The sequence below is a fragment of the Lutjanus erythropterus genome, chromosome 11 (assembly GCF_056507025.1).
Source record: "Lutjanus erythropterus isolate fLutEry1 chromosome 11, fLutEry1.hap2, whole genome shotgun sequence".
In the NCBI taxonomy this organism is placed as follows: Eukaryota; Metazoa; Chordata; class Actinopteri; order Lutjaniformes; family Lutjanidae; genus Lutjanus; species Lutjanus erythropterus.
In genome coordinates this window covers 4,773,065-4,788,502 of record NC_139327.1, presented here as the reverse complement: position 1 = coordinate 4,788,502, position 15,438 = coordinate 4,773,065, and the positions used below count along the sequence as shown (strand labels likewise).

Sequence of the window (15,438 nt, the reverse complement as noted above, 5' to 3'; positions counted from 1 at the left end):
ATGACTGCTGTGAAAAAAGGTCTCCCCTCATGTATGTTCCTTGTAATAATAATGTGGCCTATTATTACACTTTCACTTAGTTACTTAAATGAGCAATATAACAAAAATGTCATAGAAATATATTAGACATGTATATGAAATATTTGTACACATCAAGAGAGTCTGTGAAACTCGTGCATACACAAAATGTGGATTTTGTTTGGTTGAAATAATAAACAATGAAAAAGAAAATCTAATATAAATATCAGAAAAGATCAAATAGGCTGGGGGGGGGCGGGTCACCAGACCCTTATGTGAGAAGCACTGGTCTAGAGGTCAATATCAAAATGCTTTAATATGCTTCAACGTTTCATTACAGTAATTAGATAATAAGTCCCTTGTCTGAGAATAATTTGAGATCTTCAGCAATACAGAAAAAACACTGACCTTTCTTCCATTAAGTAATACAGGGGCTTAGAAGCTCTGTGTTCCCGCCGGCAGCAGAGGGCAGTACTGACTTCTCATTGTGAAATCCATGTGTCACGTGACACCCTGCGGCGCGCTCCGCTGTGCACCTGCAGAGAGGAGGAGGAGGAGGAGGAGGAGTGGTGGAGTTTGGATGCTTCGGTCGAGCCTGGCTGCCACTTCTCACTCGAATTCAGCACAAGTTCTCCGACCAAGTTTCAGTGAAGAAGTGGTGGAATAGCTGCAACAGGAATGGAGCTTTCTTTAGGCCGGTTCTGCTGTGTTCTGTTGAGCCTGTTAGCAGGTAAGTTTTCTCACACCAGCCGCCGCTGAGCCACTTTGATTCGGATGAATTTTTCACAAAAACGGCAGCGAGTCGGTACAGCCTCTGGTCAGCCGTTACAATAACGTTAGCCACCGGCGTTAACATGGAAACTTGGCTTTTTCGATAAGTTGAAACTGCTAAAAACTTTACGTTGCGTTTCCATTACGTTCTCAAATGAGTGTGTTTAACATTTTATTAGCGTAGTGGTTAACCAAACTACATGTGAATTATATACTTAGTAAAAGAAATTGCCCGACAGGGAGTAACTCCGAGACAAGGTCAGTTCAGTTAGCTTGAACAGCAGAACAAGCGTGCGGCTAAACTCAATTTAAATTTAAATAGTTTAACTTAGTCGGATCATTAGTAAAACAATTATTTACAAATAGTTTTCTTTCAGACTCGGTGTAGCGTAGATAGAAAGAAACGCAAAGAAGAAATAAAAGGTCAACTGATGATAAATCAAAGTTTGCTATCCTCATTTCATGCATTTTAAAACACGTTTTATCTCAGTAACCCCGGTAAAATGACGGTGGTTTGGTTTAATACATCTTTCACCGGGTAAACAGTATTATGTGGCTATCTTGAGAATTTTGTGAATTGTGAATTTTTATACTCTAAAATGATAATTTATTACAAATGTGTGACGTTATGTTCTATGTTCCCACAGTAATAAGATGGTAGATGATTTTTAAGGATGTAAGAGGTCTGTGTATTTCCGTGTGATGTCTTTTGGTTTAGCGTCTGGTGGTTAACACAATAGCTTGATCCGCTTTTAAACCTGTGGCTACAGGACTTCAAAGTGCTGCCTTTTTTTTTTGTCTGCCATCTGCCAGCAGTGCTGACCCCCCTCCCCAGCCCTCACCAGTCTCAAATCCCAGGTTATCACGTTTAATTTAACCACATGTTTGTTCCTGTTGACAGCTTTGTTTGTGTTGATCTCGTTTGCTTATTTAAGCGTTCCACTGTCAGGATCCTCATTTGATGAAAGTTTAGTCCCAGTGACCCTCATCTAAGAGAGTTTTTGTTGTTTGTTGATACTGTAGGTGGGTAGATAGATAACAGTGTGTGTTGTGAAACCTTTGTTCAGAATAGTTATTTTTAAACCTTCCCTGCTTGTGGCAACTTAAAGTCAATGATTAAAAGGTGAAATTGAGATATTCATTATTTGGCTGGGATCTTTATAAAGCACATAGAGTACCACTGATTTACATGTTGTTTTGTAGCTTTTTCATTCTAAATCATCAGTAACAATGACGTTGGCAGGTTTTAATTTGTAATATGGAAGAATTGGGCAGATCAGAAATGAAAAGTTTTTACTTGGATTGTCAAAACTTGCTGTGGTTTGTTCTGTGCCATCAGGGCAAGTAATGTAGAAACAAGGCTAACATTAATTACTTATTCATCAGAAATATAGGGCTGCAACAATTAGTGGATAAATTGACTTCTTGTTGACTATTAAATTAATCAGCAAATATTTTGATAATGAATTAATTGTTTTGAGTTATTCTTTGAGAAAAATGTCTGAATTCTCTGATACCTGCTTCTCAAATTGGAACATTTTCTGTTTTTTTTTTTTTTTGTTTTTTTTAGTCCTCTATCACAGTAAACTGAATGTCTGTGTTGTAGACAGAACAAGGCATCTGAGGTCATCTCTGGGTATTGGAAAGCAGCAATCAACATTTTTCTCCATTTTCTAATCAAGAAAATGACTGGCAGATCAGTCAATAATGAAAAAAAATCATTAGTTGCAGCCCAACAAAACTGTGTTGTCTGTAACTCATGTTATTGTGTTAATTGAAGCAAATGCATGATTCGCTTGTATGTGCATGGGCGTGGCTGTTCAGTGTACTGGAATTTACACTGAAACCAGCAGATCGCTCCTCCCACTCCAAACAATAATGTGAAACTTTTGCTTCAGCATTGTCTTTTGGCTTCACTTCCGTGGCAGTTACTGAAATATTTTTCTCTGAGACTTGATGGGAAGCCACAGAGGCCATGGTCAGGGAAATGACATTCCAGTATGTTGATTAGTGAGAGACCGCATGTAATGAAGAAGTGCTTTGTTTAGAATCATCCAGCACATCCCTCCATGTAAAAGCTGGGGCACTGAGTGTAATATAAGGTTTACATAGTGTGTTGTTTAGCCTTCTTTTGTCTCATGATTCACATTGTTGTGTCCACTAGTTTGGGCTCATTACCATCTTAATGGCATCATGGCCTCGTCGTTTGGGCGCTGTTCCACTTCAGCAGACAAGAACAGTATCTGCCAGACTCATAGCATTCTTTTAAAATGGTTTAGAAATACACAATAATGCGATAACCTCTCTTAAATGGCAAAATAACAAGTGGGTTCTTTCTGCTCTATTTTCTTTGCTCTATTTGTCCACAAGGCAGCGCATGGAATATAAAATGTTGACAAAAGAAATACAATTGTAAGAGGGAGGTCTGAAAATATGGTCAAGGTCGATGAGTTAGAGTCATAGTGTTCATCCAGCATTCAGATTATAAAAGGGAATTAAGTTTGGCCATCTTATTTGTGTCAAGCTGTCATCATTATCAGCTCATAGAGCTGCAATGACTAGTCAGTCAATTGACTAGTCGATTGAAAGAATATTAGTTGTCAACCATTTTGATAATCAATTAATGGTTTCAGTCATTTTTCAAGAAAACATGTCAAACTTGCTGGTTAAATGTGTGGATTAGCTGCTTTTCTTTGTCATTGATGACAGCAAACGAAGAATCTTTGGGTTTTGGACTGTTGGTTGAACAAAAGAAGTAATTTGAAAGCTTACTTTGAACTCTGGGAAATTGTGATTGAACATTTTCCGCAATTTTTGACATTTTATAAACTAAACAATTAATTTTGGAAGAAATGGGTAGATTAAATGACAAGATAATAAACTTTAGTTGTGGCCGTATCACAAAGGATATCGGTGAAATCATGTGAGATATCATCATCAGATAAATAATCAAATATTTGGTTTGTGGCAGTAATCCCAAAAGCTGTGTGTTAACTGATTGAGGGCCTTCGAGTACACAGTGTTTAATCCTAAAAAATAAATATTACAATAAAAATGTTGTTGCTAAATTTCTTATTGTTAGAAGTTCTTTGACAGTGCCCCATTTTTTAATTCCTGGTGGTGATGTTTTTTTTAATATGACAGTGTTATCAGAGACCAACTGCTGTGGGATTGTCAGTTACTCTTAACAGTGAAAGGAGTTGCTGTAACACACACTCAAGACTGCTCCATGTAAAGTTTGACACATGACAACGGTTCTGCTTACAATATTTCAAGAAGTTTATTTAAGTGAAAAAGGCAACCCCCAGAGCTTTAAAATTAGGCAACATACTCACTGCTCCAGCGAGCCTGGTGCTAACAATTCTATTTGTCATATCTATCATCAAGGAATCACTATAATTTTGTCAGGACTCTGTGCTTAGCCCATGTCTGTCCATTTTTTCCCTTGATTTCCATGTGGCAGTCTGAACTCCAGATCTGTTTGACCTCCCCTGGTGCTCTCTAAAACCCCCTCCACCTCTGGCTGTGTGGTTCAAGAGTGCAGCCACTGACCTAGTATAAACAGAAACTTGGTGAACCTCTGTGCAGGGGCAGAACACAGTTACCTGATAAGCCTACAACCAAAGGCCCTGGCCTGGAACTGGTTGCTTGGTTACCTTTTGAAAACAGACACGCAGATCCAGGGAGTGTGTGTGCTCCAGTTTCTCTGGAAAGCTACCCTCCCCCTTGCTTGCATGTATGTATTAGGTCCTCTTTCACAGCAGAAAAAAAATCTCTTATGTTGCACAATAGGCTGATGTATTGATCATTATCATACAATAGTTGTTTGATTAGTAAGTCTTCTTAGGGGAACGACTGATGCCACTCTTACAGCTGAGTGTCTATCTAAGGCATTGGGCCCATCACGAAATAGTCACAAGCAGATAGCTGGATGTAGGCTTGTACAGCACAACCTGAGCCATTGTCACTAGCCCCATGCAGACAGTTATGACTCGAGGTCACACTCGCTTGTCATGACCCTGCAGTCCAACACTACTACTTGCCTCCTGTTGGCTGAAATATGTTCCAGGCACAGCTTCACCTCCAAACAAGCAACCACCCTCTCTGCCCGGAGCCCCCTGTCCTTGGAAATGAAGCAGAAACATGTAGAATCGGATTACACTCCAGGGACACTGCTTTGTCCTCCACAATCTGATGATGGGGACGACTGAGCATGAATATTCACAGCCTCAGACGTTAATATTTTAGCATGCCAGGCCAGCACTGTACAAGCCCTGTGCCAACTCCTGTTCACCTACATGAGACTGTGAAACGCTGATCCCGCCTTTACCTCGCCACATTACCCCACCTCTTCCCTCTTTTCCCCTTCCATTTCATATCTGAATTACTGAATGAACAAATTGCTGCCTGCTAGAGAATCAGTGAAAATGATTAATAGTACTGCTTGTTTCTGTGTCCTGTTAATGGCTGTGCAGCCACTCTGTATTCAGAGCTCATTTCTTGTTCACAGGTATGGAGTAAAACTGCTTTCTGGGCTGCTGCCAAACCATTCTTGGGGGAAGATATATTGGCAAGATTATACTTGAATCCTGTGGTCATAAAGTCAATGTTACATTGACAGATATTTCAAGTTTGTATGTCTTCTAACCTCTACAACACTTTGGCTGCAGATAGTATTGACCTACTGACAGTACCAGGCTCCCCGGAGGCATGCAAATTATGTGCTATATTGCTCTGGACCAGTTTTGCCTTAATGACACAAATTAATAGTGGCTGATCACTTCATAAAGGTCATGCATTACCGTGTCTGTGTGTTGGACCCAGGGGACCGTGATATAGTTGTCAGCTTGCATGCTTGGTCTGTTTGCTTGTTTTGCCCAATCAACCATCTAAAACCCAATTTACAATCATTTCACAGCCCTTCTGAGAAGCTGAAACCGGCAAGTGTAGAATTTTTGTAAGGCGGTGAGATTGCATTGCCAAACCTATTTGTAGGTAGGGATGGCACTGATCTGATACTTGGTATCAGCAATATTGGCAAAAGTCACTGGATTGGATATCGGAAAAAAGAGATTGTATCCATTACCATAAACTGTCACATAAATGTTCCACTAATTCAGTTGAAAAAATAATTGAAATGTGATTGAAATTGCACTGTCTGTATTTGTTAAAGGCAAACTATATGTTAAAATACCATTTTAAATAGAATATTATTGTGCTGCAGATATGTTCTGGTCAGCACATCATATTCTACAGACATAAGAAAACATCTTTCTTTGGTATAGATCCCAGCAAAAATCACAGCTTAATCATTTTAATATGTTATTCAGTGAACATGAGAACAATTATGTAAAAGTTCAGCCTTCCATTCCATATTGCAATTTCATGTCGCAGTTGCAGTGTCAGCCAAAATAAATGCAATTAGATATTTTTTCAAAATTGCTCAGCCCTATTCACTAAACTTTGAGCAAAATATCATAGAGATTTGTCACAGATATCATAGATGATATTTACTTTAATTGAGTTATGTGGTAGGCTGTGTGTTTCTTACTTCATGGAAGTAGAATATTTGTTTCACAGTTTGAGCATGTTGTTTTCAGATGGCCAGGTTGAGCAAAGTGCATCCACACTAGGGCTGTGCATCTTCACTGATCCCATGATTTGATTCAGTTACGATTATGATTATCCTGTCAACGATTCATGATGCATCATGATGCATTGCATCCTCAATTTTCTATATTACTGCACATGGCTACTTTTTCATCAATGAATACAAGCAGTCAGATAAATATGAACTCTCTTTTTTACTGTTTAGAAAGTGCTTCAGAAATCAATAGCATAAAAGTCTTAACAGTAGATTGTAAAATAAATAAATTGCACAGGACTAGCCTCCCTGTATTTGTGTGAAAAACAAAAATAATACTTCTGCAGTCTAGCTGCAGCTTCTAGCAACTGTCTTCTGCTCAAGTAACTGCTAAAAAAGCTGCAACAATTAATCAGTTATTAATCCATTATTAAATTAATCACCAACTATTTTGATAATTCATTCATGGCTTTGAGTAATTTCTTTTAATCATAAAGTGTCCAATTTTTCTAATTTTTGCTTCTCAAATATGGTCTGATTTATTGAGTCCTCTTATGACAGTAAACTGAATATCTTTGTGTTTTGGATATAAGACATTTGAGGACATCAACTTGGGCTTTTGAAGACAATGCTCAATGTTTTGCAGCCCCTCTCGCCCTGATGTCCCATTCAATCCCAGATGTTTTTAATCAGTAGAATCGGACAGATGACAGCTTCGCAGCGTTTTGATATAGAAAATGGAAATAAAGTTGAATGTAGGCTGTGACAGAATAATCTGATCCATAACCACTCAACTGGAGTGATGTGTGACCACATTAAGCACAGACACTGACATTAACCTACAGACAGAGCAGCTGCTGCTGCTACCTCTGATACTATTAGCCACACAGTGTAGCAGGCTAGTAGCTAACGTCAGCTCCAGGTAAATGATGTTGTTTACCCCCACACACTGTGATCCTTTTCAGTCTGAAAAGGTGCCGCATTTAGTGAGTTATTGTCATATTTTGTAGGTTAATGTGTAATGTTCGTATTGCATGGCACATTTAAAATATGATTCGGTGACTGTAGACTGTGATTAATTGCTTCAAATGGCCTTTAATACACACAGTATTTTTCGGACAATGTTTAACACGATCAATTAATATGCTGTGTTCAATTTGAACTGCTTTCTGAGCATTTTCTTACTGAGAGACTAGTCGACTAGTATAAGTTAGATTTTGTGTTTAATCAACAGGGAACGACAGAGTGATTCTCTTCCCTTTCTCAGAGTTAGGCAGTAAAGTTGACAGCGTCTCCTCAGTTCTTGGCAGGGCTGGGTCCCCTGTTTTCTTGACGGTGACAATCGTTAGCTTCTCAGAATGAAAACGGCTAATGTGGTTTCTCAAATTAGTGGTATTTTCAAGGTGTTTGATTTTTGTGTGACAGACTTAACACACAATGTGTGTCTTGTCCAGTTCGTGCTTCCCAGCAAGTTAATAAAATCTGAAATGTGCCCAGAGATCTGTTTTTAAAATACTAGGTGCGTTTTTAATCACTTGCTCTTAATAGTCACCTGTCTCTGCCACATAGCACTTCCTACTGCGGTGGTGGTGGCTACGGCGCTGGTTGCTACTAGGAAGTTACTTTGAATTTTAGAACTTTATTGTCCAGCTGCAGCCAGAAAATCAATACTGAACGTCTCAGTGCTTTAATCGATTATGCTCTGTCACTGCATCGATGCAGAATCGTCCACATCCATATCGTGATGCTTCTTCGAAACGATTAATTTGACACCCCTAATCCACACAAATGTATTATTAACAGCTTAGATGTTTAAGAGAGGAAAAAGATGTTATGAGATACTCAAGGTTGCAGTATGAATATCAATACTGGACACACAAAAATGGTATCCAGCCATTCCTATTTATACCTAGTATGTACAGTATGTTGTCACAAAAAACATTATAGTTCCATGGCTAAAAAGACTGGACATTTAGTAAACCAACATCAACCTGTAGTGAGAGAGCAACATTTTACTCATTAATTGAGTGTCTGCTGCACTTCCCTTGAATTTCCCTTGAATAGCATCATGAGCACAGATATAGTGCATATTAAGATTCTTTTACAGGATTTTTGTTTTAAAACAAGTCAGTGAGAAACATTAAAAATCAGATGGAGACAGCAATTTCAATCAACTCATGTTGTTAACATTAACCCTGTAAGCTATCTATCTAATTCAGCCAGCAAAATTGACAGTCACCTGCTTGAAATGAGACTGCTTTTGTCTGCCACCATCAGTAATCATAGGACCTACGCCTTCTGAAAACAACAATAATTGTGAGTCGTGAATGTTCCTCTGTTATCGTTGCGAACTCTCTATGTTAACTCCCATGTTAACTTTTTATGTGGCATGCAAAAACTTAAAGCTTAAGAAAATATTGATAGACTTAAGTACAGCAATGCTGTGTTTTGTAATACTGTATCCATTCCTAAAAACGCTATAGTTTACATGCAAAGATTTGTGGCAGAGTTCTAACCCGTCTTCAGCCCTTTGGCTCTTCCACCTTTAACAAAACAACTTAAACCGAGACAGGAGGAAGGAAGGACAAGTCTTTGCTCAGATTGCACAAAATGTAGTGCTGTGATGTTAGATATTACAACAACTATGATTAGTATAAATGCAGATCCCCTGTTCTGATTACATTAAAAATTAAAAATTTCTTACTCAGATTTTATGCATACAGTGGTTGTGTTCTTTATACTGATAGTCTTCCTCCTAACATATTGAATCATAATGCCTGTATATTGTATTTATTCTAATGCATGACCTTTATGGAGTGAGTTGGAAAAGATGGACCTTGCTAAAGGCAGCATGATAATGGAAAAACTTTACATTTTTAGCCTCACACTGAAGCTTTCTAAAGTTTTTTTCCTTTGTTTTATTTTTTTTTTGTGTGTGTGTGTGTGTGTGTGTGCGTGTGTGTGTGTGTGTGTGTGTGTGTGTGTGTGTGTGTGTGTGTGTGTGTGTGTGTGTGAAGAAAATCTGTGTAGGATTTAGGCTAAACATTGTCTATTTAAATTTGTGGTTAGGAGTGTGAGCACAGATTCTTCAGTTCTAACACTCACCCAGATCTCATTCAGTGGACTGATAAGACACAGATGCAAGAGAGTAGATGTTATACCTCTGATGTCTTCATCATGACTACTGAAATTCTCAAACTACAGTTGTAAGTGTTGAATAGGGATTGTACTGAGGGAGAAACATTTCCTCTGCTATCCATGTAACCTATCAGTTAAAACAAGGTCAGTGCAGTGCTGATTTTCCTCGCTCTCTTGAGTCCATCGGTCATCATCACTGTGTTGCACTGTTAGGGCGATAAACACCCCCAAAGCACATTCATCACTTAGCCACTTGATGCCCAGCTCTGCTGCGCCCACAACGCCCTCTGCTCCTAATGAGGAATAATGGGCTCTGTGACAAATAAGCTGTTCACTGCGATGATAATAAGGGTTTCCACGTACCTCATATCTCAAATGAACATCGCCAGAATACCATTTTTCTGTAGATAAACGGCATAGAAGCAGAGAGGGTACTGCACACCAGTCAGTGAAGGAGATTTGAAGGATGTCATTACAAAATATTGTGTAATTATTTTGAAAAAATGCTACATGAATCCATTCAACTTTTAAAAGGAAGTAGATGCTATACTTAAATGTATGTAACATTTATGCATTAAGATGTCAAAGAATAAGTACAGCTATGTTATATTTTGCTGAATTGTGATCTTAAATTGTTCCAAAGGTTTCCAACAATGTTCAAACCCAGAGTTTGAGGAAAGAAGTCGTCAAACGTGACTACACATAACATGAATACAACTTTGATATCTTACCTATTACATGATGAGTCTCATCAGACAGATTTTTATTGGCAATGGATACAACAACTCCCATGAATACAACATAATACAATATCTGTGTTTTGTTTCTTGAATGAAAGGAATCTCTCACTTGTTTAAACTGATGTATGGAACTACCAAATATTTCACAGACTGTGTTTAGGTCTCTAAAGCATTACCCTACTTCTGGTTCTTCCCCTTGTTTGAACTTAGAATGTTATTTCCACACCTTATGACTATGTATTCAGGTAGGTTTTTGCATATTATTCTCACGGCATCTGAGCTAGCCAACTCAGTGTGAGAATACACAGTGTGGCAGGCAGGTCCCCAGGGGGCTGCATCTGCAGGTGCTGTTGTGCAGCCTGCTCCTGCTTACCTGCTAGGTAGGTGTCAGCTTGACTCTACACAAGCTTGGACCTCTGTTAGATTATCCTTTGTGCAGTGTTTAAGAATTGGGCTCGGTAGTAGTTGTCTACACAGGGGAAAAATCTCACTTCATCATGTCAAACAGACCTGACAATTTATTCTGACAACAAATCTTTTGTTGCCAGTCTTGACTTCCAATGAGCGCATCATTCTGGAGATAAGCATTGTATATTGTATTGTGCATGTCACATTATTATCAGCTAATGTCCAGGCATTGTCTTACACACAGCTGAGTTGTGGGAAGATGATTATATTTTGTCCTCCAGCGGTAAGCCCCACTCTCGCCGCTAAGAACATTAGAGTTAATTGTGTGTCTAATCTTGAAAAATATTATGGCTGAGAAAATAAGCGACAGAAGCAGAAGGTGGGGTGAATTTTGGGAGGAGGAGGGGGTAAAGCAGCTGTTGAAGGAGCCATTTTTAGCACCTCTATCTCATTGAAAAACATTACACATTGTCGACTGTGGGTATGGTGAAAAAGGCAAATAAGCGTTGTCTGTAGAAAGCCTCTGTCTTGATTCAGTCCCACTCGATTTTGCTTCCTGTGGTGGTGATATTCAAGTCAGTCTTTGTCTGTCTTAGCCTGATGTTTAATCATCATGGTAAATTATATAGTTATGCTAATAACTCCTGTCCATAGAAAAAAGGGGATTTGTTATGAAAAATGGCTGTTGCCATGCACAAAATCCTAATCTGAACAGTTTTACAGTTGTATGATTGCTTGTATTATAGATTTTAGAATTATGTTAAAGCTGTTGTGTAGTGAAATTTTATGATGCAGGCTGAATCTTGTTAGGAGCGTTAAGAGAGTATTGATACAAAGCGACACAGAATTAAACCCAGAAAATCCCATTTCTTGTAACATTTGTCGCCTCATAATCAAGCTGTTGCCAAACTGAAGCCAAAGACTGCAACGCAAATCCTTAGAATTTGGAACCTGTAAAGAGGACAAATATTAAATGTAGGTTTAAATATTAACCCAGACAGGCTCTGATACGTTGTGCTATTGATATGTTTACAGGTGTAGGAAGACATGAAGAAAAAAAAGCTAATGTATGTGCAAGCTGTGGCATTTTTTCAAAATGTCTCTAACCTCATTTAGAAATATGAATGCAAAGAAACGCTGTGTTTCATGAACGAGCATTACAAGAGATTAGATTTGATGAAATCTCTTCCCATGGGGTAACCAGGTCATTGCAGAATTGAGAATGCCTCTCCAATCTTGGGGTAACTTGAAAATGTGAAAATGAACATTTGGATTAGAGTATCTCTCTCACACACACACACACACACACACACACACACACACACACACACACACACACACACACACACACACACATACATATATGTGTATAATTTTTTTTTATAACAGCTGTATACTTACACTGTATAGATGGCAAAAAATATAAATTTGTGATTACTTTGACTGATTTTGGGGGACCTTGTTGAGACTTTCACCAAACAGATGTTTTCTTAAGTCTGTAGAATATGATGTGTACAAATATTGCACCTTCTGTGTTTTGAAAATTGCAAAAGACCATATGACAGTTTTGATCAAATTAGATTAATTGTTCGACCCTATATAACACTTATACTTGAATGGTCTTAAATTCACAGGGGTCGTGTAGTGTTCTTATTTTAAAACTGGTCGGTCAGGTAAACCAAAACATCAGTTGGTGAATTACTTTTAAGTTAAGGCAAATTAGGAGACAGTCCGAGAGTGGAGTGCAAATGCATTTTGTATGAATTTGAACAGCTCTTCAGTACTTTCAGATGACTTCCATTTACTTACTATGGTTTTAGAACCAGCTGTTAAAAATTAGCCAGGCTGTGTGTCACCTCCCCCTCTTCAATTAACATTCATTAAAAATAGTCTTTTCTTTGTCCTCTTGCCTCTGAAGTTATTACTCCTGGGTCGGTGTTGGATCTATAGGTATGATGACCGGGACATCTGCTACAGTTGGGTATAGAAAAGGCTCAGTGCCTGAACCACAGCAAGGTCAGCAAGCCACAACAGACATTTAATTACTGTAGTGCATCTCGCCGCCATGTGAGGAAATCGGCAGCTGGCCCAGTCGCCCTCCAAAGAGATGAGATTGAACTGAAAATAGCTCTGTGACTGGCTGGTTTATGATGGTCAGAGTGCACATTACTGCACAACCTTAATCACAAGTGCTGCTGTTTTAATAAGCAGGCACACAGGGGCAGCCCGGCTGCAGTTGTTGCTGTTAAGTTCCTGAGGAACCAGCTGTTAAGTGTCTTAATGGAGCCCATGTATAATTCATGGGCGCACACAGAGCTGGCTGGCTGACTGGCTTGCTGGCTTGCTTGCTTTCTCTGAGTGGCTGATAATTGGAAGGAGAAGAGTAAGCCCTCATGCCATCTCCAGTCACACTGGTATGCTCTTCACGAGGTTTAGGGCAACATGAGCTCTACATTTAATCCCTCTGTGATGGGACATCTATCTGATGAGAGTAAGGGGATGATTTATCAGTGGCAACAAGAGCTCTAACACAACAGTTAGAGTAGTGGATTAATGACCTGTGGACATATAAAAAGAACCTGTGACTATCTACAATGTCACCTGGCATTTTATCAACTAAAATGTCAACCTCTAACTCTTATTAATCAGCCATTAATGTATTTGGTAGTACTATAACATCTCAGGAGCTTATAACACCTTGTCAAAAAGATCTGTGAATTTAGTTTGGACAAAGTCCCCAATAATCCCTCTGCTGGAAGATAAAGTGTGGGAAAAATTTGCTCATTACCCTTGACCTGGATCTGTGTGAAGAGATATTAATGCAAAACTCTGTGGGATGTTTTTATTGAGTTAGGCAAGAAATCTTTAACGAGTGTCGATACAACCCCTAAACATCTTCACAGCACACACCAGTGTTTTTCAGGATTTAACGTTTTTAACCCCTGCCAACATGAAATCCGTTGTTTATATGTTCATGTACAAGCTCCACCACGTAAAGGTGAACAGTCGTTATTCTGCTGTGCCTCAGTCACTTTCACTGAGATTATGTACTTGTCAGCCTGATCCAGGACGCCCTATAAGCAGTGTTTGGCTGCCTGTCTAGACCAGTCAGAGGTCAGACCTTTTTAGATGTCAGTGGAGCCATCAGGGAGTTGGCTTGTATGGCAGGATTCAGGCAAAAGCACTTTACTACATCCACTAAACACTCAACAGCCAGGCATCCTTGCAGAATCTTCTTCTTAAACAGTCAGGTTATTTCTAAGAGCCATTTAATTTTTTACCACATATGTTAAATTAAACACAATATCGAGGAGCTAGGATGGTATAAAGTTAGCATTTCTCTTCATTTTAGCTTGACTGATATAATATTTCCAGTCACAAGGTTAAACCTGATCTTCTTGTTTGCCTTGAAAGACAACATTTCCATTCCTTTTCCAATGAGTATTGTGACTGAAAACATGAACACAAAGTAATAATTAAAGAAGGTATAAAGCATAAGATTTTCATTATATCGACTCCATTTTTTGACATTATTGTAATTATGGTCTGAATACTGTATGCCGTAACTTTTCAGTGCATGTAGGCCTAAGAATGAGCTCTATACTGATCGTGTGCATTTCAGGAACAAGGAAGGCCTGTGACTGTTATTTAGCCTTTTAACTTCCTGCTGACATCTGCTGCTTATGATTACCTTTTACCTAGTTTTATAATATAATGTACAACGTGAGAGAGTGAGCGCTGTACAAGAGTCTCATTTTCTTCCAACAAACATCACTTATTAGATTATTTCTCCTGCATATCTCTGGGATCAGCAGGTCATGTTACTGTTACAGTGGTCATAGTGACTGGTTGTGAATGACAAAGGCTATGTGTTAGTACCAGTTCTATTATTAATAAACTATAGATTACATAGTTGGGTGAGATGTTTTAATTCATGTTTATCAATCAGATGTAGGATCACCAAAGCAATCAGCTGATTTAGTGATTGTATGTAATTAGTGCAAATAATGTTTATAACTTTATAACATTGCCTGATATCAGTTTAGGGCTGGGCAGTTTGTCAATAGTATTATGTATTGTGATATGAGACTAGGTATTGTAATAGATTTTGCATATCGTGATATAACATAAGTGTTTTCTTTTCCTGATTTTAGAGGCTACACACAGTAAAGTGATGTCATTTTTTGAAATCTTCCTATTTGCCTTTACTCACTTAGTCATTATATCCACATTACTGATTATTATAATTTATTTGGTCAAAAATATTGCAATATTTACTCATTTCATTACCTCAGCTACTTCTACCCCTTGGAGTAGACCACATGTCATCAGTCACAACCTATAATCAATAATTATTGATGCTGACCTGTATGAAGCTTTGCAATCATGATAGGTTTTTCATCTATATGTGATTGTTGTCGTGTCAGGCTGTTTGACCACCTCTAAAATGTGAACGCATGTTCCCGTTGATAAATGCATAGTAGGCGGTGTGAACTGAACAGGACCGTGACTCTGCCTTTATTTTATTTGTACTTATTATAACCATCAAGAGCAGCAGGAAGTTAGAGGTGCAGTAAACAATTCTAAAGAAAGATCGTTGATTGTTGAGTCGCATTCCTAGGTTGTCATATTGCTGGCCCTTTGGATTGATGGCTCGAAGATGATTCATTGTCAAATATTTGCATTTTGGGAATGAGACTCAACAGTCAACTATTTTACCAACCTTGGGTCGTGGACAGAAGAAGGAGCAGAAGTCTAGTTTTTCTCTCAGACCACTTG

The 15,438-nt window shown here is 38.5% G+C and overlaps 1 protein-coding gene across 1 annotated transcript in view; it reads left to right on the top strand.

Moving 5' to 3' along the window:
• Positions 1 to 586: 586 nt before the first annotated feature.
• Positions 587 to 15,438, top strand: part of cxadr (CXADR Ig-like cell adhesion molecule) — a 52,634-nt gene continuing 37,782 nt past the window's right edge. The window contains exon 1 of the mRNA XM_084730528.1: positions 587 to 748. Coding sequence (XP_084586654.1) covers positions 697 to 748 — 52 coding nt within the window. The 5' untranslated portion in view covers positions 587 to 696. The remainder of the gene's footprint in view (positions 749 to 15,438) is intronic.